This window comes from Oryctolagus cuniculus, chromosome 9 (genome assembly GCF_051225735.1).
Source record: "Oryctolagus cuniculus isolate XC-2025 breed Fujian yellow rabbit chromosome 9, ASM5122573v1, whole genome shotgun sequence".
In the NCBI taxonomy this organism is placed as follows: domain Eukaryota; kingdom Metazoa; phylum Chordata; class Mammalia; order Lagomorpha; family Leporidae; genus Oryctolagus; species Oryctolagus cuniculus.
The window spans coordinates 109,521,635-109,547,116 of record NC_142875.1 but is presented as its reverse complement, the minus strand read 5'-3'; the positions used below and the strand labels follow the sequence as shown (position 1 = coordinate 109,547,116).

The window sequence follows — 25,482 nt, the reverse complement described above, 5'->3', positions numbered from 1 at the left end:
GGAGTGGTTGGAAGAGGAAGGCGGCCCTTCACACAGCTATGTGGCCACTTATTACCACACTTCAGCTTGCATTCAACAGCTCCTGAAGAAAAAGGGCCAGAAATATCCAAGGCAGGTCAAATGTGGAAGCAACTCCAGGTGAAACCACTGCAGGAGGAGGTTCACAAGTGCACTCGCAAGCAGGTGGCTAGAACTCGGAGCACAGAACTAAGTGGGGGTGTGGTCTCAAGATCAGGCTGTGAAATACACCTAAGTCTCATGAGCACTCAGTTCCAGGTCCCCAGAGTCCCTGGACCCCCAAGCTCACCAGGAAGAAGTCAGGAGGAAAGAGAGAGAAGGAGATGGTGTTGGAAGCAACGGCCTTGGCAGTGAAGGCACCGAGCAAGGGTCTTTGTGGGAAACTCTGACAACATCCCATCATCCATGTTCAAGGTGAAGAAGCTGAGTGTCCACAGGAGAGCACACACCTACTGGCCACCTTCTGCGGAAGCTTCAGAAGTGCATATTTTTCACGCTGACACACAGACCCTGGCTCTTCTGCTCCCAGAGGCCTACACCAGCATTCTACAATAATTCCCAACCCTGGGGTAACCTATCAGAGAGAAGCAGGGGTGCTCTCAGGCTCCCTGTGAGGACAGTGAGGTCGAGAGAACCAGCATGGAGGCTGAGCCGCCTGTAGCCAGGATCAGGTCAAGGGCAGCAAGGCCAACAGCAGCTGCCGTGGGGGTCTGGACATGAAAGCCCCTGGCAGGTAGTCAGGAAACTTTATGAGATAGTTTTTGGGGGAACTGTAAAAGGATCCCTGCCGGAGTCTGATTGGGCTCAGGAAACTGGAACTTTTTCACACATCCTAATGGCCAGAATCCTAGCTATATGTCAAAAACAAGAATTAGGGCAAAATGAGCCCTTTGGGCTTGGGTGGGTGGTCCAAGTGTGTGTGCGTGGAGCTGAAAATACCTGACATTTGATTGGTCTATTTCACACACATCAGATCACACTGATCGGAGTCATAACCTAACACACTCTGCCTCCTCTTTAAACAAACACCATGGAGCTGTCCTCTGGCGTCTGGAAGATGTGACTTTGAGTTGCGGTCCCAGTCATGCAGCAGTGCCCCCAAGCAACACAGTGGTAGGAAAATAAGAGCTGCAAAAAGAGATCTTCATCTCAGATACTTGCAAATGAGAATCCACGGGAGCTGGAGGAGGAGGGTGAGCAGAGCTGACCCCACGAAAGGGCCACCTTCCTCCCTTTTCCTAGAAAGGCAATCCCAGACTTCACAGAAGGCTCCGAAAGCTGCGCCGCTCTGTCAGGTTATCTCTGCCCGTGAGCTAGTACGGCAAGGAGGAGGGAGGCCAACTGGAGCCCCTCCCATGGGTGATGGCCGCTGTTTCCAGAGTGTCACAGCCAGCTATGGCCAGCCTACACACAGCTATAGCAAACAGCCATCAGCTCCGTCCCCAGATCCCGGAGACATCCTGGGCCACGCCAGCGGATGATCTGGGTGCAAAGTTCATTCACGTGGGGCTGTCCCAGCACATCCTACCTCAAAGCTCTCAAGTTTTTTTTCCAGTTGTCTACATTCCTCTCCTGAAAGATGGACACCCAGGAGAGAAAGCTGAGCAGGTGCCTTGTGTGTAGGTGAATGCTGAACACATGAACCTCACAGGAGCACCAGAGGTACTAGGAGAGGTAGTGCTGGCTCTGCCATGTGGTTATAGCATGACTTAAAAAAAAAAAAAAGGTCCCTACCATTCTTTCTTCCTCTGTCTTCCAAAGTTATGTGCCCAAGATTTCAACTGTGCCAGGAATTTGTGTTATTTATCACAGAGCCAGGCATCCACTAAGCCCACCAAACTGATAGAAGCTTAATAAGTACTTGCCGATTTTAAAAATTCCTTTCAACCAGCATATACTGTGCCAGGCAAAGAAAATATGACTCCATGGATTCCTGGCCTCAGTGGGCTTTCACTCTAGTAAGGATGACGAGCAACGACACTGCGAAGGGATCACGGTCAAGAACAGAGGCGTGCATGTTCAACGGGCTGTGCCAAGGACATCGTGCCTGGCAGCCACAGGGAAGGCTTAAGAAATGGGCTTCCGATGATGAGCTGGCTGCCATACAGATAGAGGATCAGGGGAAGATTCCAGGCGTGAAAGTTCAGCGTGAGGCCTGGGACAAGAGTAGGTACTTATAGGTTGGAGTATAACATGGCAAGGGAGGTGGGAGCTGTCACTAGCAAAGCAGACTGCAAAGGGGTTTGGAGGTCATGAGGAGGAGCTGGGTTGCAGGGATATAATCAAATATCAAATTTGTAATTGCAATCTGTTTTTTTTAAGATGTATTTATTTTATCTGAAAGGCAGATTTACAGAGAGAGAGAGAAAGAGAGACAGCTATCTTCCATCTGCTGGTTCACTCCCCAAATGGCAGCAACAGCCAGAACTGGGCCAGACTGAAGCCATGAACCAGGCACTTCTTCTAGGTCTCCCATGTGGGTGCAGGGGCCCAAGCACTTGGACCATTTTCCACTGCTGTCCCAGGCACATTAGCAGGGAGCTGGATCAGAAATGGAGCAGCTGGGACACAAACTAGTGGCCATATGGGATGCTGGCGTCACAGGCAGCTGCTTAACCTACACCAATACACCACAACACCAGCTCCCAAAGAATCATTTTATTTGCAAAGAATCACTCTAGGATGGACTGAAGAGGACGGAACAGGGGTAGGAAGACCCTACAGCTAGAAGCAACTGACAAATGTGGGGTCAAAGAGAAAGCAGCAACAATTAGGGTAGAAAAAGAAGGTCAGCCTGCACCAGATTGAGTGTTAAGAAGCAATAGTGCAGAGGCATCTGGCACAGTGCTTAGGTCACCACTTGGGAGTTGGGAGGCCGGTATCCCTTGCAGAGTGCCTGGGTGAAGTACTGGCTACTCTGTTTCCAAATCAGCTTCTTGCTGATGCACACCCTGGGGGGCAACAGATGAAGGTTCAAGTACTTGGCTTCCTGCTACACACAGGAGAGACCTGGAATGAGTTCCAGGCTCCTGGCTTCAGCCTGGCCCAGTCTTGGTTATTGGGGGAATTAAAGGAGTAAATCAGTTAATGGAAGATTTCTGCTTCTCTCTCTATTGCGCTCCGTCTCCGTCTCCCTCTCCCCTCTCCCCTCTCCCTGTGTATGTGTGTGTGTGTGTGTGTGTGTCTTTCAAATAGAAAATGAAAATATATTTTACAAAATTTAAAAAGCACCAATAACAGACCAGAGTGCCACGGATGAGAGAACGGTCATCATTTGCTACCCTTAGCCCTGGATGGCTTCTTTGGTGACCTTGGCTTTAAGCTGGCCTTTGAAAAATCACAGGGAGGTGACCTGGCAGAACTGTTCCTTTATGATCCTAATTTTGATGGTCCCTCCCTGGCATCTGTATCCTGAGGTTTTATTTAGCCCTGTCTTTACGACATAACTCTTGGGCAGATTTTTGGTAACAGAAACCTCCACCAAGAAGAGCTGCCATGTCGTTTCACGTTAATCCTGCTCATCAACCCTCTTGGCAGTATCTGACTTCTGTGGGACAAAAGACACAAATACAACAATGATAATAAGGCTTTGCCAGGCCAGCAAACTGATCCCGTCAGAGGATTACATGAGACACCTGTTTTATAACACAGCAGCTGCTAACACAGGCGAGGCATGGCATCCTAGTAACAAGAAAGAGTTCTCTTCCACGAAAATCCAAAGGAGCAGAAACTGGCAGGGAGTGATTTTCAGCTCTGTCACCTGAATGTGAAAAGAAGTTCAAACAAGATTAGACGCCTCATGGTAACCCTGCATTGCTGAACTTGGAACCCCAAATGCTAGTTTGCTGGTGGGGACGTGGTTTACCTATCCACGCAGGTATTCTACAGCATAAATCCTGAAAGTGGCTATTATCATAAACACACTGAAGCTTTCTGAACTTTGGTTGATTTATACCCTGCGGCTGACCAAATGCCTCTTCATCTAAGCCAGCTGAAAAAAATAAAGCAAAACATCACCCAGTTTAGAATGCAGACACTCGCAGAGGAGAAAATAAACAACACTCTAAATGATCTCCTCAGTTCATTCAGCACTGAAGACACACACACACACTCACCAACTCCCAACATATAAACACCACAGGCAAAGTCTTCCAGAGCAGCAATACGTCCACATTACCTTTCCAGGCCAGCCCAAGGAGACGCTCTCAGAAACAGCTTGTTAACAGCCCCTCACATTGCTGCTTAACAATCCGTTTATAACCCATCACAAAGCCAATCCTCCAAGGAGACATATTTTACATCTATATGTAAAGGTTTCTTTGCTATAACAAGGCTGCATTTTCTGCAGTCTTTTCCTCTATATGCTAGGAAACAGATTATGCCACGATTTCTGTAATTTATGATCCCATGAGCATGCAATGTGTGTGTGTGCACAGAGCAAGCAAACAGTCACCAGGAAAAAAAAAAAAAAACCCTTGGAAGGAAAGCAGAATGATGTCTAAGAAAGCACAAGTCACACCACACAGACATGACTGGAGCTAAAAATAGCACATGAAGGCACTGTGTCAGCTCCCTTCTCACTGTTCTCCCCAGAACACACCAGTTCTAACCTGCAGTGGTGGTTCGTACGTTTGAGCCTTCAGTGACCTTGCCTAGCAACATCTCTCTGACCCAAAGAATCCACATTCTAGGTGTTAGTGTGTGGAAAAATCTTTCAATGCAGACCAAGAGTGAACCTGAAACTGTGACTTTCCCCCAAAGTCTGAAATTTGTGCGCTGGGGACACTTGGGCTCACTGAGAGGGGTCCCTTCTGGAAAAAGGTCTCACAAAAGCCCCCGAAGCGCCAAGCACAGCAAACCGGCCGATACGCAGCCTGCTGGATCAGTGTGTGCCCACCTGCACGGAACGCAGCCAGAACATCCCCAAAGTAGCAGCACCTTGCCAACAAAGATCTCACAAGAAGTCCCAAAAAGACAAAGGGAGAAAAACCCACAGAATATGAGACCTAACAACAAACAGACACCCATTCGGGATCAAGAGCTGCGAAGTCTTTCCAGCCATCCACGTGCTGACTTAGCAGATCAGAAATGTGTGCATCAAGATAAGGTACCTAGGTTTGCCCACACCAGGTTCTGCAGGTCATCGTCAAAGGCACCCAAATAAGAAACAGGCTGTGTTGTGAACTCACATTCACCTCTAACCTAGATATCAACCAACCAAGAGGCAAGAGGACAATGTTCTCACCCACTCACACCTCCTCCACAGTAAACTCTGAAGACCACAGCTGAAATGAAAATGTGCCCAGCCCACCTTTTCCTCCACTCAGACTGTTCAACACCATGGCTAACCACAAAAGCACACTTAGGCACTACCCCCTACTCAACAGAAGCCTTCTTGGGCCATCTGACCAAGTTTGCAAACAAACAAACTCTCAGAAGAGCCAGATGATGTTAACAGTGGCCTGTGCCATCAGCTCAGTCACTTCCTCCTTTGCTGCAAACAAGGCCTTTGGTGGGGTCTGCCTGGCTCTCAACCTCTCTTCCTCCTTGCATTTAGAAATTCTTTCCAATTTACCTTCATTTATTTGAAAGGCAGAGAAACAGAGACACAGATTTTTCATTTGCTGGTTCACTCCCCAAATACCCACAACAGCTAGGGGCTGGGCCAAGTCAAAGCCAAGAGCCTGGAACTCAATTCAAGTCTCCTATATGGGTGGTAGGGACCCAAATACCTAAGCCATCACCTGCTGCTTCTCAGGTAGCAGGAAGCTGGAAAGGATAGCGGAGTTAGGACTTGAACTCAGGCACTCTGCTGTGGGAGACAGGTGTCCCAAGCAGTGTCTTAACCACTGTACCAAATGCCCATCTTTCCTCCTTGCATTTTTAAGGCTTTTTTTCTCCCTCTCTGAGGCCTTGTTCCACATATTTCCCAGCAAAGCACACTGCCATGCACCTGGAGATGATAAACAAATACGCTGCTGTCAATGTCAGGGCTCCATGTTCATTTTCTAAGGGCAGGCAGCTCAGTAATGTCAAGGTGCCAGGAAGAGTGGAAGCCTGTGAGATGGATGTACCGCTAGGTGCCCTACTTGGGACGTAACCTAACACCTGGGTCCCCTTGCCCATGTCCCTGCCCGTCTGGATGGAAGTTAAAGATGCCTTACAGCATGCTGAAAAGACGAGAGGATCATCACTCCAGCGGGGCTGCGCTCGCCAACATTCTCCCCAGACGCCATCGTGTTCCAAAGTGGGGTCTGACCTACAGCTGACTTCTGCAGGTAGAGAAGTGCACCCTCAACTCCTAACACACAGTCCAGCCAGTAGCCCAGAGCCTGAGAGGTTCAAGAAAGTCCAACACAGCATTGAGAACGGCAGCCTGTTTCGGAGGGAAAACGCTCTTACCTTTCCAACGAGTGCTTTCCAACTTTCCCTCCTTGCATCTCATCCTGAAGTATCAGAGTCAGCAGACTAAGGGAAGGAGCAAACGGCACAAAGTCAAACAAGGAGCTGGCGGCCTGCCAGGGGACGGGAGCTGCGCTCAGCCAAATCAGGTCACTCACGCCTCAAAGTCGGGGAGAAGAGATTTACCCACGCTGGGGAATCGCTTCCTCAGATCTGATTCCCAAGTGGCCACTCTCTAGCAGGTGCACCTCATTGAGTACAAAGACCAGACTCAAGGGCGCCAAGTCAGAGTGGTCCCTGAACAGATGTCCCCAACCACCACGGGCCACTGGTGTCACTCAAGGCCCGTGAGTCAGAAGAATCACGGGTCTCAACAGCACAGTGCACTAGTCACGGGCACTCACGACAGGGATATTTCAAATCTCCTAGATCATGAGCCAAAGGGAGGAGACAGCAGCTATGAAAGGCACCAGGGGTCCAATCAACCAGGGGTCCTTCAACCCTGCGGCAGGGACTCGGGCACAAACACACAAAGCCGCCCACAGAGAAAACTCACTTAAAAAAATGTTTATGAGAGGGGAGAGGGGAGGGAGGGAGGGAAGGAGGGGGAGGGAGGGGGAGGGAGAGAGAGAGACTATGAGAGCATGCCCATATACTGGTTCACTCTCCAAGTGCTGGCAACAGCCCCTGGCTGAAACCAAAGCCTGGAGTAGAACTCAACCCAGGTCTCCCAGCTGGGTGGCAGGAACCCTGGCATTCAGGCCATCACCCCCCGTCTCCCATGGTGCACATAAGCAGGAAACTGGAACAAAGAGAAGAGCCAAGACTCCAATCTAGGCACTCTGATGAATGCAAGCATCCAAACCAGTGGCCCAATGTCCACCCCAGGGAGACACAGCTCCCACATGTCCTTCTGTGTACTCAGCCTGTGATCACAAATCAATACAGGAAAACAATGAGCTGGGCCACGTGGGTGAGCCAGGAGACACCACAACACAGTTTGCTCTGGATGCAGCGGGGGGAGATGGTCAGGGGCAGTGTGGGAAAGGCCAGGGGTCTAGAAAAAAATGCAATTAGCAAGGAACCAGGACTGGAAAAAGTTCCCCTCCCCAGCCTGAGCTCCTCACAGCAGTTCAGAGAGAAGCTTCGAGGACGCCTGTCTGCCTCTCACAGACGTCCTCATTGTACTTTCTCTGGCCAGGCCAGGGTGGATCTACCTATCCAAGTGTTAATCACTGGACTTGACACCATGCTAGTTCTCAGCCGTCTCCTGACCTTGATTCTTTGTTAGCGACCCCAGCCCTCTGTGGGGCCACACCTGCAGGGAAGTGGGCAGCCCACAGCCCCCCTCTCCTCTCTGGGCAGGGCCAGACCTTCAGCCGCCATACTGAGACTCACACTTTCACCAGGGAACAAGAGGAAGTGTTTGGGGAAACAGGTGACTTCGGAGACAAGCAGGCTGTTTTCTGGGAGTTGATCTTCTAATTGCAAGACTGATTTCTATCTGCAGCTCATTTCTTCCAGGAAATACTTTACAGTCAGCATCTCATCTTGGGTTCCTGCTGCCTCACGTAGGGCGACGTGAGTGAAGCAAGGCTTACTGACCTCATCAGAAAGACAGGCACAGGAAGATAAAGTTACACGGCCTGTCGGAACCTCCTGGAGAGGGTGCAAGGCAGCTGAGAACTCAGGAGCTCTCATCTGTGGCTTGCAGAAGTGCGGAGCAAACAGTGGGTCTCCAAACCTCAGCTCTCCTTTAGTTTTTTGAAATTTTATTTGTTTTCATTTTATTCGAAAGAGAGAGAGATCTTCCATCCAGTGGTGCCTGCAACAGCTAGGACTAGGCCGGGCAAAGCCAGGATCTCCCAACCCAGATCTCCCACGGGGTGGCGGGGACCCTCGTACTTAAGCCATCATCTGCTGCCTCCAAGAAGCTGGAATCCGGAGCAGAGCTCGACCTTGAACTCAAGGCACTCTGTGGGATGCGGGCATCCCAAGCAGTATCTTAACGACTATGTTGAACACCTGCCCCCAAAGCTCAGCTCATTCTTCAACAGTATGAAGTTGGCCACACCTGTTTCATGGGAAAGGAACACAAGACAACGAACATACTATTTTGATCACCATTCCTCTAGGAGGGTCATTTTCCAGTCTGCATTTCATGTCATTTAACATGTATTTACATGGGATCTTTTAAGAAGTTCGTGGAAAATGCTTATCATAAGGAAATCATCATGAATTTCAAAAAAAAAATTTCTGCATCAAAATAAACTTGCCTTTTAAAAATTCTATTTTCCACAAACTTTTTGACATCCTCTCACACAAAAGAAGATTCAAGAACGCGTTTTAAGTACCCACCAAAAAGAATGCAGCTGCAGCAGAGAGATCCTTCAGCCGCTCAGCATCTAAGAAAAATTCTGAAAGATTCCCACATGCCCCAAAGTAACAAATTTGGCTTTTTCCCCACTCCTCTGTATAATTAAACTCCCATGAAGGGCCATCTACTCCCTGCTCTTGAAACGGGAAATTCACCACCCCACGGCAAACAGTGTCTGTTCTGTGGTCAGACATGGAATGGGCTGTTAAACAAAAGCAGACTCAAGAATTGATGCTCTCTTTCAAGTCTCACCCCAGTGGCAAATAAGAAGCAACTGTATGAACAAGCAGCCCCCTGAATACATTCGGATACTTGAGAGCTGAGTAATAACGCAAGTTAGAGTTACTGTACAGTACTCCCAGACTTGGGTTTTTTTTTCCCCTTTTCTTTCATCTCTGGAAACCTATTCAGAACCATACCACTTATTTCCTTCAAAACTCTGCTGTAAGATGCAAAAGGCATTTGTTACGATCATGTAACTGCAGTTGGCGCAAGGTTCCTGTTGTTGAGTCTTGTGCTTGATTAAAGTGAAAATAGGAGCTTTTCTGAGCACTGGGTGACCCCAGCTATGTGAACACCTCCGAGGGATAGAGAGACAAGAGCGCTATGCTGGGAGGCAGTCACCTTGAGAGGCCTGGATCATAACAGGTCATAACCACCGAGCCGCTGTGTGAGCTTCAGCAAGACCATTAACATCTCTGGCTCCACATTCTCAGTCGCATAAGGGGACTCCAAAAAGTTCACGGAAACATGGAATTAAAAGACAAGTTCATTTTGGTGCAAAGCCATTTGGTGAGCCATGCATGGTTTTTCACCAAACCCATTTTACATGAGCTTGCTGAAGACACAATTTCAAAATTTTTTGCTATACCCTCATACAGTGCAGGCACAGGACTGGAGAAAGTCTAGTCCCTTCTGGATCCACCTGCTGTGGAGGAGATTCAAAGCCACAGAAGGATTTTTTCCCCCTCAACAGAAGGTGTGGTATTAGGCAATTTACATATCCCAACAACTCTGAGACATGAATTTTTATGACCACTTCAGGTGCGTTAACAAGCTCATGATTAAGTCACTTGAACAAGTTCATGTTCAAGAACCAAGATTCGGGAGTGTGTCTGCTCCAGCATCTGGGCTCCTCTCCAAGGAGCACTGCACAATACCGCAGGGAGTGGACTCCTCTTCTCAGAAACCTACAATCCCCTTAAGGGAAGTCAGCTCTATGGGTAAGAACCAAAGAACAACTTAACAATGATAAGACTCAACTCAAATTCTAAAGCAGTGGTGACTGGAAACACGCTGAAGCGCCACCTACATACCTGAACACACTCCCGCAGGGCAACACACCCTTTCCGGGTCATTCAGGAAATGAGGTGTTTTCCATTTGTCTGACTCCCCCATACAAAGGGAAAATACCTGGAGAAGTACAGAAGGCCTCGGGAGCATGCAGAAGTCTGCACTGGGGAGGAAAGCATTTTGGGGACCAGAACTGTGGCACAGTGAGTTTAGTCACCACTTGCAATGACAGCACCCCGTACTGAGTGAAGGTTCAAGTTTCAGCAGCTCCACTTCCGATCCAGCTCCCTACTAATGCACTTGAGGATGCAGTGAATGATAGCACAAATACTTGGGCCCCTGCTACCCATGTGGAAGACCAGGATGGAGTTCCTGGTTACTGGCTTCAGCCTGGCCAGCCCAGCCATTTAAAGAGTGAACCAGAGAATGGAAGATCTCTCTCCATCTCTGTCTCTCTGTGTGTCTGTCACTCTGCCATTCAAATAAATTGTTAAAAATAACTTTTTAAAGTATTTTTCATAAATCATCCATCCAAATGTCTGAAGCTTAACTTAAAACCTAACATAGGGGCCAGCATTGTGGCACAGAAGGTAAAGCCACCACCTGTGATGCCAGCAACCGTAAAGACATTGGTTCACATTCCAGCTGCTCCATTTCCAATCCAGCTTCCTGCTAATGGCCTGGGGAAAACAGCAGAAGATGGCCCAAATCCTTGGGCCCTTGTACCCACATGGGAGACCCAGATGAAGCTCCTGGTTCCTGGCCTCTGCCTGGCTCAGCTCTGGCTGTTGTAGCCATCTGGGGAGTGAACCTGTGCATGGAAGATCTCTTTTCTTCTGTAGCTCTTTTAAATAAATAAATCTTAAAAAAATTTTTTATACCAGTTGTTTCTGAATATCTATCTAAAATACACTACACTTTCTCATTTTTTAAATCTCCTAATTCAAACTTGAACTTGGAAGCCATAATTATGAGCACTAATACTTAGTCTGTAGGGCCACACAAAGGGGTGTAACCCTACCCAGGAGTCCTAGTGAGGAAGCTAAGCTCTCGGAAGTCTTGCATGCTTTTTATCCCGCTTGAATGTGGACCCAGCACAGAGCCCCAGGTCTGACTGGCAAGGCCGCAGTCAAGCAGCGCCATCTCAGCCAGGCCATGTCCATGCTGCAGACCCAGCTCCCCAGTCTGTTTCATGGAAATCTGCATCACGCTCCCTAACTCCCCTTCTGTTTGTTACCTCCACGACCTCCTTGCTCTCTCTGCTTCATCCCTGCATCTGCTCTGAAAATCCTCTTCATTAAAGCTGTTCAAATTCAGAAATTTATGAAGTCAGATGGTCAAAATTCTCTCTTCATTCAAGTAAATTAGAAAAAGGCCAGTATGGTCAGGCTATTATGAGAAAAGGGAAGAGGAAAAAAAAAGTCTATTCCTTTGATGGGGGAAGAGGGGTGGGATCAGGAAACACCAGAAAGACTTCAAATAGATTCCCAGAAATCACACAAACAGTATTAAAGATGTGCATGAGGGCTGGTTCAAGGAGACGAAAAGCTATTATGTTCTCAGATTGAACACTTTAAAGAGGAAAGAAGTTGGGCAAGAAGAGACTGGACAGGGAGTGATGCCGGCAAAGTCAGCATCTGTCCCTGAGGCTGGACACAACCTCGAAGACTTCCAACCACGTAATAAAGGCGCAATTAGGCACCGAGAGAAATGAGAAACGCAGAGCAGGAAAAGAAAGGCTTCTCAGAAAAAGATGAAGGGCCCCAAATGAAAGCTACCAAGTGGCACGACATCACTAGTGAGAGAACACTAAGGGCGGACAGGAAACATGGAAGACACTGGAATGGGCATTTAGCCTAGTGGTTAAGACCCCCGCCTCCCACAGCAGAGCGACTGTGTTCAATACCCAGGTCGGCTCCCAACTCCAGCATCCCACTAATGTGTATGTTCAGGGGCAGTGGTGATGGCTCAACTGGTTGAGTTCCTACCACCCACAGCGGAGACCCGGACCAAGCACACAGCCCCCAGGCCAGCCCTAGCCAGCCACTGTGATCATCTGAGAAGTCAACTTGTGGATGGAAGCACTCTCTCTTCCTCTCTCTTCTTTCTAAAAATAAATAAATGATGATGGAGATGATGACAGAGGAAGAGGAGGGGAAGGAAGAGAAGAACAGGCCTGGTGAAGAATCAGCCATTGCACAACCGTAAACCGTCCTGGTTGTGGGTCAGAGTTGTGGCACAGCAGGTTAAGCCAGTGTGCACAAACGGTTCCCGGCTGCCCCATTTCCAGGCTAATGTGCCAGGGAAAGAAGCATAAGATGGCCCAAGTACTTTGGCCTGCCACACAATGTGGGAGACCCAAATGGAGTTCCTGGCTCCTGGCTTAGGCCTGGGCCAACCCCAATGGTTGCAGCCATTTGGGGAGTGAACCAGCAAATGGGATATCTCTCTCTCTCTCTCTCTCTCTCTCTCTCTCTCTCCAAATAAAATAAAGAGAAAAAAACACTATCCTGGTTGTTATAGGAACAATGACCATGCAAACAGCAGACACTTAAAATTACATAGAAAATCATCGAAACACAAGGTCCATTTTCCCATAAGCATAGCCCACAGGACCGAGTGACCCGTCACGCTTCTGTGGGAACCCACACTCCACGTGGGGTGACACCCACCTTCCCCAGGCCTCTCTCACTCATCCTCAGGAAATTCCTGATCTCTTAGACCAAGCCCAGGCTGAACTGCACATGCTCCCTATGATGAAAGGGTGACAAGCAAATTAACAAATAATTTATTTGTGGTGGTGTCAACAGTTTCCAGCACCTGGTGGCACTCATGCCCACCCAATGGATGACGTGGAGCACAAGTCAATCCTGCCTATTCATCGAGGCGCATCCTCAGAGGTCCCAGCAAGAAACACTTTATTAGACTACTTCTTGTCCATCCCAAATATCAATAAAAATGTGTGTGATGTAATAGGCTATAATTCTAACTTCTCCCTAATGTCATCTAGTCTTTCCTCTCCCCAAATACTAGGTTTGGCAATGAGCAGTGTAAGCTGGGTCCCTTGTGGGTGGGAACCCTGAGTAAATGCACACTGGTCCTATTCAACACACACACCCAGAGAATGGTTCGCTACACACATCCCACAACCAATACAGCAGAGCCAGACTGCCCAAGAACAAGCTGCAGGGCTTTCTCTGAAGTAGCACTCACAGAAACGCACATGATGCCAGTAGGCGCTGCACCCGGGGGGGCTTCTATTGACACTGGTTCACTCAGCTGGGACATCTGCACCCAAGGGCACATTTTAAGTCTCGGTAATAAGGAGCAGGCATTTAGTCCAGTGGTTAAGATGCCCACTTGCCACGTCAGGATGCCTGGTTTCGCATCCCAGCTCTGGCTCCTGACTCCAGCTCCCCACCAGTGCAAAGCCTGGAAGAGAGTACTGTTGGCCCAAGTAGTTAGGTCCTTGCCAAACAGGACCAGTAACCAGGGATTGGGCTCCTGGCTTCAGCCCTAGCCCTACCCAGCCACTGCAAGCATTTGGGGAGTAAACCAGAGTTTTACTCTCTGATAAATTTATTAGAGTTTCTAATAAATAATTTTTTTTTTGACAGGCAGAGTGGACAGTGAGAGAGAGAGACAGAGAGAAAGGTCTTCCTTTGCCGTTGGTTCACCCTCCAATGGCCACCACGGCCGGTGCGCTGCGGCCGGTGCACCGCGCTGATCCGATGGCAGGAGCCAGGAGCCAGGTACTTATCCTGGTCTGCCATGGGGTGCAGGGCCCAAGCACCTGGGCCATCCTCCACTGCACTCCCTGGCCACAGCAGAGAGCTGGCCTGGAAGAGGGGCAACCGGGACAGAATCCGGCGCCCCGACCGGGACTAGAACCCGGTGTGCCGGCGCCACTAGGCGGAGGATTAGCCTAGTGAGCCGCGGCGCCGGCAGTAATAAATAATTTTTTAAAAAATTAAAACTTGGTAATGAAAAGGAAGTGCTTGCCAAGCTGCCTCTTCCTTTCCTTCATAGGAGAAATGCAGCGCCACTCAGATGCACAGATTTGTCTTAGTTCTATTCAACTCTGCTGCTCCCACTTGGGGTAGTTGTTGTTGTTGTTGTTTTTTTTTTTCTTGATGCACCAGCCCTGAAAAGGATACTTTCCATTAATGGCCCCTCTCTGGGTAGCTATCACACTGGCAGGCTTTGGTGTTTGCAACAGAGGTCCCTACAAATAAATGAGAGAGGAAATAAGTTTGGATGACCCTGAATAAGAGTCCATGGCCAACTCAAGGATTGCTCTGGGGGCACCTGACAGCAGCCACTAGTGCCTTCAATCCAAAGCAGGACCACAAGACTGCAAAGGGTGGCCCACATACCACAATGCCTGGGTTTTGAAATTTTTTTGCACCCAACTGAACTAAGCTTTTAATTCCATTTTGCAAGAACTTTTCGAAGTGCCCTCTGGCAAGTCCATCAAGCCCTTCTTCCCTCATCCCCTACCTCCCACGACTTCCTCTTCTCACACCTGACTGTCACCGTCACCGCCCAATGCGCCCACACACACCACCTTCCCTGGTGTCTCTCTCTGTGCCCTCAGACCTGGTGGCTCATGATTAAAATGGACCAGGTGAAGAAGTGCCAGGGAGGGTGAAGTCTACTGTTTCAAATTTCCTTGGCCTTTCCTGGGAACACAGTACAAAGCAACAGAATGTTGTGGCCTGAGATCCAGTGTGCCTGTACTGCTCCAAACCCGGTTCATGCAATAATCCACTGATACTGCCCTCTACAAAAATAGGAGTTTGGTCCAGGTGATCCTTAAGGTGTCTCAACTCCAAATGGCCAAAAAGGCCCACATTCCACCGTCAGGGAAACCGAGGGACCCTTCAAGGCCTGCTCATTGGAACCTTTCCAAGCGAGGCTTCAAGCCTCTTCATTGCATCCTTTGCTCGATTCCTTTTTTACTTAGTTACAAGAGCAGTTTTTGAGAATTTTGTCCAAATAATAAAGCATTCTATTCATAACTTTTGGACAGGAGTGGACATTTGGCCACAGCAGTTAAGTCGCTGCTTGGGATACCACATCCCTTATCAGAGAGCCTGAGTTTGGATCCTGGATCCCAGCTTCCTGCTAATATGGATCCTGGAAGGCAGCAGTGAGGACTCAAGCAGTTGGCTCCCCGGCACCCACGTGGGAGATCCAGATTGGGTTCCAAGCTCCTGGCTTCAGCCTGGCCCAGCCTTGGCTGTTGTCGGCATTTGGATAATGAATTACAGATAGGAGATCTGACTGTCTCCCTTTGCCTTTCAAATACAATGAAAATAAATAAATAAGTTTTGAAGTAATGAAAATAAATAAATAAGTTTTGAAGTAACAGTTTTTGAACAGACATGCAGGAAAAGCTTTGCCCCTGTGAGGCAGCAGGCTGGCCCTATTACTCATGCAAGCAAGTGGAGGAAGGCGTTGTCACCCTGAGGTTACACTTGGACAGAGAGAGGAAAGAGTGCTCACGTCCTCCCACACCTCCCTTCTCAATCAGCAAACATTACAGAGAAACATTTCTGTGCCAACTGCCAAGCTACATACTAGGACAGCAAGATAATCATCACTAAACCCAAGGGGCTCAGAGTCCAGCAGGAGAGCTCGGAGAGTCTCCTAGTTAGTAACAAAATACAGAGAGCGAGAGCAAGAGAGAGAGAGAGATTGCATTCAGCTATGAAAGCCGACCAATAAGGAGAGCAGGGAGAGAGGGGACCAAGGACATCATGTGACTAGCTTTTGTATTCTGGGCAGCCCTGGCCCACTAAAGCACTGTGCCAAGCCTTACAAAAGACTGTATCTGCTGGGCCATAACCACTTTCCACTGCAACTTGGCTGAACTTAAAACTGAACAGGTGACTTGAAGGTGAAAGCCGATGATGGAAAAGACAGCCTCTTCCTCCTTCCTGTGACCAGCCGTCAGCTGCGCAGTCCTGAGACACACTGGATGTTTTACACCGGGAGCCGATCCCGTCCTTGCGTTCAAGCAACCCCGAATGCTCAGGAATTCAAGCACCTAAACTCTCCTGACGAGAGGGCCACGACACACAGCAGGGCAGCCCAGTGCACAGATACAGTCAGCTCCACTAGTTTGAGTGACCCTGTGCTCCTCAACCTCTCTTCTCCTCCAGTCAAAAAATGTGGGTTTGACACTCACCTCCCTGGGTGAACGAAAGATGCTTATAAAATGCAAAAGAAAGATAAAAGGCCTGATCAGGCACTCCCTGTCAATCACGGCCACATACGTGATCTTTGCAAAGGTGTCACCCACTGACCGGTTCAGACATTCTGGCCTTGGCAACTTCTCCCAAACAGGACCCAACTCCCTTCCAGGAGAATGGACAGGACACGGCTGAGAAGTAAACAAAGTACTTCCCTTTGCGGCTGCCTCTGGTCAGCCCTCAGAGCTGCATCTCCCCAGTGCTAAGGAATTTACTGCTTGCTGCTCACCAGCTGTTTGTAAGGCAGGAGAGGAGAGGGGGAGAGAAACCTCTCCACGTGCACAGCAAGCCTTCCTGGTGGCTTGTCTTCAGCACATGTCATCAGCCCATCCCTGGAACGCTGACATGGGTCCTCCACCCCACTGCAAAGTCTGGTTTACTGCACCCTGGAATTAGCCCTTCTAGAAGCAAGCAACTTGCTTGTGGGTCTCAGTAGTTTCTACGGTGCATTCACTGTACCACATCCCAAGAAGTACATCAAACGAGCACCCGTCCCCAGAATGTTTTCAGAAGACCTGGAATAATCCCGGTCCTTGGAACACTGTGAATTAAACCATCTCCATGGCGAGACACTCTTCACAGATAAGCACCTAAATGGACACGTACATGGTCTCAGCAAAGACCCACATACTGGATCCACACAGCACAAGCCAAAAAGAAGAGTGGTACTTCCTTGACTGCTAAAGAACGTTCCATCTATTTTAATTACACAGAAGTACACAGCGATGAAGAGGCACCCAAAAAGAACTGAGAGTATAAGCCATAAGGGAAAAAAATTACCTTATGCAAATCACAGTTGCAATTTTCATGTTGCATTTAAGAAACTGCTTTGTTTGGGTTTGGTTCTGTATGTGTGGGTATGGAAAGGGAATGTGTACTCCTCTTCCACTAGAATATGAAGAAACAATCCACTCTGAACAGAAGAGACCCAATCTCTTAAGAGGAGGTGTCAAGAAAAGTTACAGAAAGACTTGTTTCTCTTTTCAGCCTAAAGTTACGGCCCAGGAGTTGGTCCAGATTTTCCTGGTGTCAGGTTTATCGCCATCAAGCTAAATACAATTTGCTGATCTAATACCCTATTATTTAGTTACCTCTGTTTTTGTTATGAAGTGTCAAATAAATTAGATTATCTATACCGCAGGATTTTCCTGAACTCGATGGAGAATCTAATTTATACCACAAAAGAAATTGGCTTTGAAGTATCAAAGAACCCCACATTCTTTACTGTGGCACCCCCTCCACACCCACGGACGGGCTGCCAGTCCCAGGTACTCACAAGCACAGAAGCTCAGATGTTCCACTGGGCATTTTCATGAGGCAAAAACAAAGAAACCCAACCTACCTTTTGGGTTCACACTAGCCCTACTTTAGAAATCTCTCCTGATAAGCAAACACGAAAAACTAAACATGGAGATCGAGTAAGCAAGGATCATAAAGTACCACCTTCCCCCCTCCACAGAACCCAACTGAAAAGAGGGGAGAAAAAGTCAGGCACAGGGACAGGGCTTCCTGATTCCCCAGAGAAGAAGGCAGGTGATCAGCCCATGGCTTCTGCGTGTCCGTCCCACACACACCCACTACAGAGGCCAGGCCAGCAGCCGCAGGAGCAGCCCCTCAATGAAGCAAAAAGCCTTACACCTGGGCACTGCCGGGCCCCGGGAAATGCGAGCACAAGACAAGCAGCGAGGGGGAGACCAACCACTCACCCTGCCTCCCAACGGTAGCAAACTTTACAACAACTTTTTCTAGAAGCAACAAACCGCGGTAGGCACCACTGCACTGACAGCTACAACACGCACAACCACTCGGACACCAAGGGCCGCGTTTGCTAATGTCCACTCTCCTGCAAAACGCAGCCAGGGAGTCGTGCACTGTCACGGAAGGTCATTCTGCGTGGTCGCTCACTGCTTTTTCCTCGTGCACCACAGGAGTTTTCTACTTGGGGGATTGCTCAACTTTCATATGCATTGGAATAAAATAACTATTCAGCAACTTGATTCACCTTGGTTTTTAAAAAAAAATTCATTGTGCAATGCCCAAGAAAAGCTGACACCAGGACAGACTCTCCCACCGCGCTTGCAATTACAATCAGAGGGGGGAAAATCTTCTATGATCCGACAGACCCAGGGAATCCTTAAAAAAAAAAAAAAAAGAATCCTACCCGAGTAGGGGCCGGAGAACTTTTTTTCCCCCCCTAAGGAGACCACCCCTCGGGAAGAAAAGTTATATCTCATTGCAATCACATGTGGGGTGTAGGAATAGGGGCAGGTTTTTTTTTTTTTTTTTTCCCTCTTAAGCGCACTAATTACAGTGGGTGTTTTACAGCGATGGAAGCACCCAGGGTTCCACCTGAGCGATCGTGACGGGCATTTCATTGTCAAAAAGAGAAGGGCTAGAGACGGGGCCGGGGGCCGGCCGGGGCTCGGCAGCAAGGTTACGCTAAGGGGACGGCCGCCGCCGCCTAGCCGCATCCCCTGCCCTTCGCGCCCCGGGGAGCCCGGCGCGCCTGCCCCGGCCGCTGCCGCGCGAGGTCCGCGACCCGGAGAGGGAGGGGAGCGGGGCTTTACCTTAATGCTACACTGAGCAGGAGTCTCAGACATGTCTCACAGCGGGGGAGAGCAGCAAGTTCTCAGTGTTTTTCCACTTTCCTTGCCTCTCCCCAACCCCGAACGGCTCCTCGGCCAGCCGGACGCGGTCATTTAAGAAGTTTCTTCCAGCATCTCGCCCCCTCGGCAGCCGCCCCGGGGGTCTTGCGAGCGCGCGCGGCGGCGGCGGCGGCGGCGGCGGCGGGCGCGGCGCGGCGCGGCGGGGCGGGGCGGGGCGGGCGCCGGCGGAGCGGCGCGGGGCGCGGGGCGCGCGGGGGCGTGGGAGCCGGGCCGAGCGCGGCCGCGGGGTCTGCAGGGCGCGGCGCGGCGACCCGGGGCGCAGCCGGCCGGCCTCGCGTCTCTCCTCCCACCCGCGGCCGGCGCCCCCGCCCCCCGCCGCCGCTCCCCGCTCGCGCCCTCGAATGTTTTCCTTCCTGGAAGAGAGAAACTGAAAGGCAGAACTGAGAAAGCGCTTTGCTCATTGATCTTGAGAGTTTCAGGGCAGAAACTGACGTGAATTCCCAGCACAGAGCTCTGCCTCTTAAAGGAGCCACCAGGAAATACGGGCTCGGGTTACAGCCCCGCATCGCGCCGCCGAGCGGCCGGCGGGGGAGGGGCGCCGCGGGGGCGCGGCCGGGGGCGCGCGGCGCGGACCCCCGCCCCCCGGCACCGGGCCGGGGCCGCCCCGCGCCGCGCGGGCCCCGCTTGCTCGCCGCAATCGCGGGCCGCTCGCAGGACGCCTCCTTGGCAAGCGTCACGCGGGGTCTGCAGACGCCCCCCGAGCGGGCTTTATTCCACCGCGCCTACCTCCCCCGGCTCCGTCCCGCAGACGCAGGGAAATGAATGCGCAAGGTTTATTTATTTATTTATTTATTTTTAAGAAAAAAAAAAAAAAAAAGAAAACCGTTTCCCCTTCACACACCCAGCGCAGCGGCCAGGAGCCTAACTATCCGTGAGGGGGCATTCCGGTCAGAACGCGGAATCCGAAGGAGGAAATGCAACAATAGCCTTTGTTCTGCTTCTGGACCGCGGCCGCTTTAAGAGAAGCCACCAGGAAATGGGGGATCGGGTTACAGCTGCGCCCGGGCCGGTGCCGGGAGCCGAGCGCCCGCGCGCGACGCCTCACACAAAGCCCGGCCGCCGCGGCCCGCGACGCGGGGCCACGCCAGCGGGGCGCCCCGGGATGAGAGGGGCGCCTCCCCCGGTCCGCCACCCGCACCCCGCTAGGCTGAGGAGAACGCCGAGGCGCCGCGGGCGCTTCCCGGGCCGGGCACCGAGGCGGCCGCATTCCCTCGCTGACCCCTCTCCCTCCCCGTGTGGAAATCCACTGCCCGTTTAAAGAAACAGCGGCCGCCGCCGACCGACCGAGGCGACGCGGCTACCCGGGTGGCGGGACGCGCGCCTGCGGCGGGGGCGCGGGTGTCCGGGAGCCGCGGGAAGCCGGCGGGCTCGGGTCCCAGGGCCACCGCACTGGGGTCGTCGTCGTGGACGGCTGCTTGGGCAGGCTGGAGACCCCGTCGCGAGGAGGCTTCCGAGGGACTTCGGGTGTGGGTGTGCGGTGGAAAGCGACACATTGTAATGTTTTCCCCGTCGCATGTCACGAATATATAAATACATAGTATAAACATGTAGATGCGTGTACACCCGTATGTTCCCTGCCCGCTTCCCTTCACCCTTCCACACTGTGTGTAAATGCGTGCAGACCCCCGTGGATACTTTGGTTCACACATTCATCAACACGCTCCGAACTAGCATTTATGAAAGGGTGGGGGAGAGACCTGTTGCCATAAAGGAGAAGTGGGGCTCTGTAACCTGGAAGTCCGAGTCTTGTCCACACCTGGCCACCTGCTCCTGCCCCTTCACAAGGTTCCGTCTACCTTGCTCCTCCTCCTGTTTGCAGAGGATCTGCTGTCCCGGGGCTGGGTGAAGTCCCATAAACCACTTGCTTATCAAAATGATCTCCAAGCTTCTGTGACCCGGGGAGGGGACATAGTACCTATCTAATATGACTCTCCTATTAAAGGAGAAAACATAAACAGTAATCAATCCTGCCTGCTCCCCAGGGGATGCCTCAGACCTGGACGGTTCTGAACCTGGCATTCACTATTTTTCTATACAAACATATCTGTAATAAAGTTTAACTTAGAAGTTAGGTGCACAAGAGATGAACAACCACAGTTAATGAAATAAAGCAACTGTAAAAGTATCCTGTAATAAAGTCATTTAAAAACTATAAGGGGGCTGGTGCTGTTGTGTAGCGGGTAAAGCTGCAACCTGAAGTCCCGGGATCCCATATGGGCACCTGTTCGAGTCCCGGCTGCTCCACTTACCTTCCAGCTCTCTGCTATGGCCTGGGAAAGGAGTAGAAGATGGCCCAAGTCCTTGGGCCTCTGCTTTCGCGTGGGAGACCTGGAAGAAGCTCCTGGCTCCTGGCTTTGGATCAGCGCAGCTTCTGCCGTTCCAGCCAATTGAGTGAACCAGAAGATGGAAGACCTCTCTCTGCCTCTCCTTCTCTCCTTGTGTAACTCTGACTTTCAAATAAATAAGTGAATCTTTTTAAAAAAATATAAAATGTTTATTTCAGGAATTTTCCATTTATTATTTTCACATCTCAGTTGACCTTAGGGTACTGTGGAAAGCAAAGCTGTGGCTGAAGGCAGGGAGTACTGTACAAAGTGCTTCCTTAGGGCAGAAGTTGTGGTGTGGCAAGTTAAGCCGCATCTAGGGGCACCCACATCCCTTACAGGAGCCTGGGTTTGAGTCCTGGGTCCTCATCTTCTGACTCAGCTTCCTGCTAATACTAATGTGCCTGGGAAGGCAGCAGAGAATGGCCCACGTACTTGGGATGGTGCCACCCAAGGGAGAGAGACCCAAATGGAGTTGCTGGCTTTGGCCTGGCCCAGACCTGGCTGTTGCAGCCATTTGGGAAAACACCCAGCAGATGGAAGATGGCTGTCTCACCCTCTCTCTCTGTCACTGGGCCTCTCAACTAAATCCATCTTGGGGAAGTAAAGGGGAGGTTTCCTTAACAGAGTGCCACACGTTGTATATGCTCAAGTAATGTTACTTACAATTATTTCAATCTAGGACTGAATTTACTCTCACTCTCTGTTTCTCTCACCTGCTGACTTCTCCCAGTGATTCACAGAGCAGTTTGTGGTTCCAAAGCCAAATACACAGTGACAGCTCTTCCAAAAGCTGCATTGAGACCAGGAGTTCCCCAAAGGGCCTGGGACTAAATGTTTTAGCCTTTGTGAGTCAAGAGTCAGAAAGTGAAGACAGGGCCGGCGCTGCGGCTCACTAGGCTAATCCTCCGCCTTGCAGCCCCGGCACACCTGGTTCTAGTCCCGGTCGGGACGCTGGATTCTGTCCCAGTTGCCCCTCTTCCAGGCCAGCTCTCTGCTGTGGCCCGGGAGTGCAGTGGAGGATGGCCCAAGTACTTGGGCCCTGCACCCTGGCTCCTGCCATTGGATCAGCGCGGTGTGCCGGCCGCAGCGCGCCGGCCACAGCGGCCATTGGAATGTGAACCAATGGCAAAGAAAGACCTTTCTCTCTGACTCTCTCTTTTACTAACTCTGCCTGTCAAAAAAAAAAAAAAGTGAAGACATTAGGTAGATACTTAACAAGAAAACACATGTCCACAGTTTATTGACAAAATGCAAAGTAATATTAACAGCAAATTTAACACTGGTTCAATAAGGAAAGGAAGGGAAGGAATTCTTTGGAGGAAGTAACATTTCACTTGGGTGGGTTCAACATAAGCATTCTCTCTTTCATCAAAATTGATTACAGGGAAGGGTGTTTAGCGCAGCAGTTCTGCTCCTGATTCTAACTTACTGTTCATGTGCACCTTGGGAGGCAACACGGGGTGGCTCAAGTACTTGGGTCCCAACCACCGACCTGGGAACCTCAACTGAGTTCCTGGCCCCTGGCTTCAGCTTGGGTTAGCACTGCCGTGGATGTTCACTGGGGAGTGAACCAGAGGATGGATGGTCGAAAAATGACTCTGTCTCTCTGTCTTTCAAGTAAATGAAAATAAATCAAATGATTTTTTAAAGTTGACTGCAAAGATTTATTTATTTATTATTTATTTATGAGTTACAGAAAAAGAGAGGAGACAAAGATTTTCCATCCACTGGTTCACTCCCTGGATGACCAAAATGACTGGGGCTGGGCCTATCTGAAGCCAGGAGCCAGGAGCTTCATCCAGGTCTCCCACGTGGGTGCAGGAGCCCAAGGACTTGAGCCATCTTCTGCTGCTTTCCCAGGCCATTAGTAGGGAGCTAGATCTGAACTGAAGCAGCGGGGGACTTGAACCAGCGTCTATATGGAATGCAACACTGCAGACGGCAGCTTAACCCCCTGTGCCACAGCGCTGGCCCCAAATGTTTGTGTTTAATACTGATTTTGATGGAATTTTACATATTTCACTTTTGAAAATATCTTTCCACTGAGACAGGTACAGCCAAATATAACAATCCATGAAAGTATCATTTTAGCTGAGTATGTTTGATGCTTAGTAGGCATTTGTAGAATTCTGTGAGGAGAATTCTATATTTTCCCTACATAGCTCACCTTTGGCATGCCATTACACTGCAGATTAATTTCTCTCAGTTGAAGGTTAGCTGGAAGCTCCTCAGGTGCACAGTTAAGTAGATTTTAATATGGATATTTCCTTTGCAATGGCATCGGAATTCCAAAAAGAAAATGTAGTTTGAGTTTAGAAAAATGTACCTGCAGCAAGTTTGTATTGGAATGGGGATCTTGCTTCTTGTTTTAACGTTTGACCAGCAGGGGAAGTGTGTCAAGCAGCTTATCGACAGTGTAATTCTTTTTTTTTTAAGATTTATTTATTTATTTGAAGGCAGAATTACAGAGAGGCAGAGAGAGACAGAGACAGAGAGAGAGGTCCTCCATCCACTGGTTCACTCCTCAGATGGCTGCAGTGGCCGGAGCTGTGCAGATCCAAAGCCAGGAGCCAGGAGCTTCTTCTGGGTCTTCCACGTGGGCGCAGGGGCCCAAGGACTTGGGCCATCCTCTACTACTTTCCCAGGCCATAACAGAAAGCTGGAAAGGAAGTGGAGCAGCCAGGGCTTGAACTGGCGCCCATATGGGATGCCGGCACTGCAGGCAGAGGCTTTACCCACCACACCACAGCATTGGCCCCAATCAACAGCATAATTCTATTGATCCCTCTCCCATCCTTTGAAATGCGGTTGTCTTGTATTTCTACTTCTACATGTTGTAAGGTCCACAATGCATTGTATGGTTTTATATTCAGCAATTTGTAAATATATGTATGTAATGAATGTAGTAAGATATATGCCTCTCTTTAATGTGCCCAGATATTATTAATCCTTTCCAGTAATTTTCTATTCCTTCATGCAGGCCTGGCTTTCCACCTGTTTGGGGACACTGGCATCTCATATTGGAGCACTGGTTCAGGTCCTGGCTTCTCCACTTTTGATCTAACTTCCTGCTGATGGGCTGAGGAAGGCAGCAGATGATGGCCCAAGTGTTTGGGTTCCTACCACCTGCTTGGGAGACCAGGGTAGAGTTCCTGTTTCCTGGTTTCAACCTGGCCCAGGCCTAGCTTTTGCAAGCATTTGGGGAATGAACCAGTGGATGGATGATCTCTCTCTCTCTCTCTCTCTCTGCCCTTCAAATAATTTAAAAAAAAAAAAGAAAAAAGAGCATTCAGTATTTCTTGTAGTGCCAATTTGTTGGAGATGAAGTCTTAGCTTTTGTCTCTCCAAAGATGTCTTTATTTCCTGTTCATTATGAACATTATGTCATTGTCACTGTATATAAAATTTTAGATTGACATACTATTTACCTTTCAACATTTTAAACATGTCATTCCTCTGATGACTGTAATTCTGATAGAAATGCATTTATAGTTCATATCTGGCACCTCTTTGTGTAGTTTATATATTTTTTTCCTTTGGCTATTTGTAAGATCTACTTTTTAAATTTGGGCTTTGGGGTTTCAACCATAATGTGCATAGCTGTGGTTTTCTTTGCATTTATTCTACTTCATGTCAGCTACAGTTCTTGGACCTATAGGTTGATGTCTTTTTGGGGTTTTAGAAAAGTCTCATTTATTACCTCTTTGAATACTTCTGCCCATTTTCTGTGCTCTCCTTTTCTTATTACAATGATAAATGGTAGACCACATGATATTGTTCCATAGATCTCAAATACTGTTTTATTCATCTTTATTTTTCTCTTTCTATTTCAACTGGGATGGTTTCTAGTAATCTCTTTTCAAGTTTCTTTCTTTTTTAAAAAGATGTGTTTATTTATTGGAAAGGCAGAGTTACAGAGAGAGAGAGATAGCGCCAGCTCTTCCATCCATGGGTTCACTTACCCAAATGGCGGCAATATCTGGGACTGGGTCAGGCTGAAGCCAAGAGCCTGGAACTCTATCCATGTCTCCCACAAGCACTTGGGCCGTCTTTGCTTCCTTCCCGGGTGGCATTAGCAGGGAGATGGATCATGAGCGGAACCACTGGGATTTGAACCTGTGCTCATATGGGATGCCAGCAAC

General features: G+C 49.5%; 1 protein-coding gene across 5 annotated transcripts in view; it reads right to left on the bottom strand.

The window, feature by feature from the left end:
- The window catches only part of ETV6 (ETS variant transcription factor 6), a 270,828-nt gene extending 251,392 nt beyond the window's left edge, over positions 1 to 19,436 (bottom strand). For 4 of the 5 annotated variants that reach the window (XM_070049388.2, XM_008259620.5, XM_051850775.3 and 1 more), the window contains exon 1: positions 18,915 to 19,436. Coding sequence is in view for 2 of the 5 variants with exons in the window: in XM_008259620.5 (XP_008257842.2) it covers positions 18,915 to 18,947 (33 nt within the window). In the remaining 3 variants the exon portion in view is untranslated. Of the gene's footprint in view, positions 1 to 6,420; positions 6,487 to 18,914 lie in introns of those variants that run through there. The other variant, XM_089304595.1, reaches the window with a different exon arrangement.
- Positions 19,437 to 25,482: the final 6,046 nt, after the last annotated feature.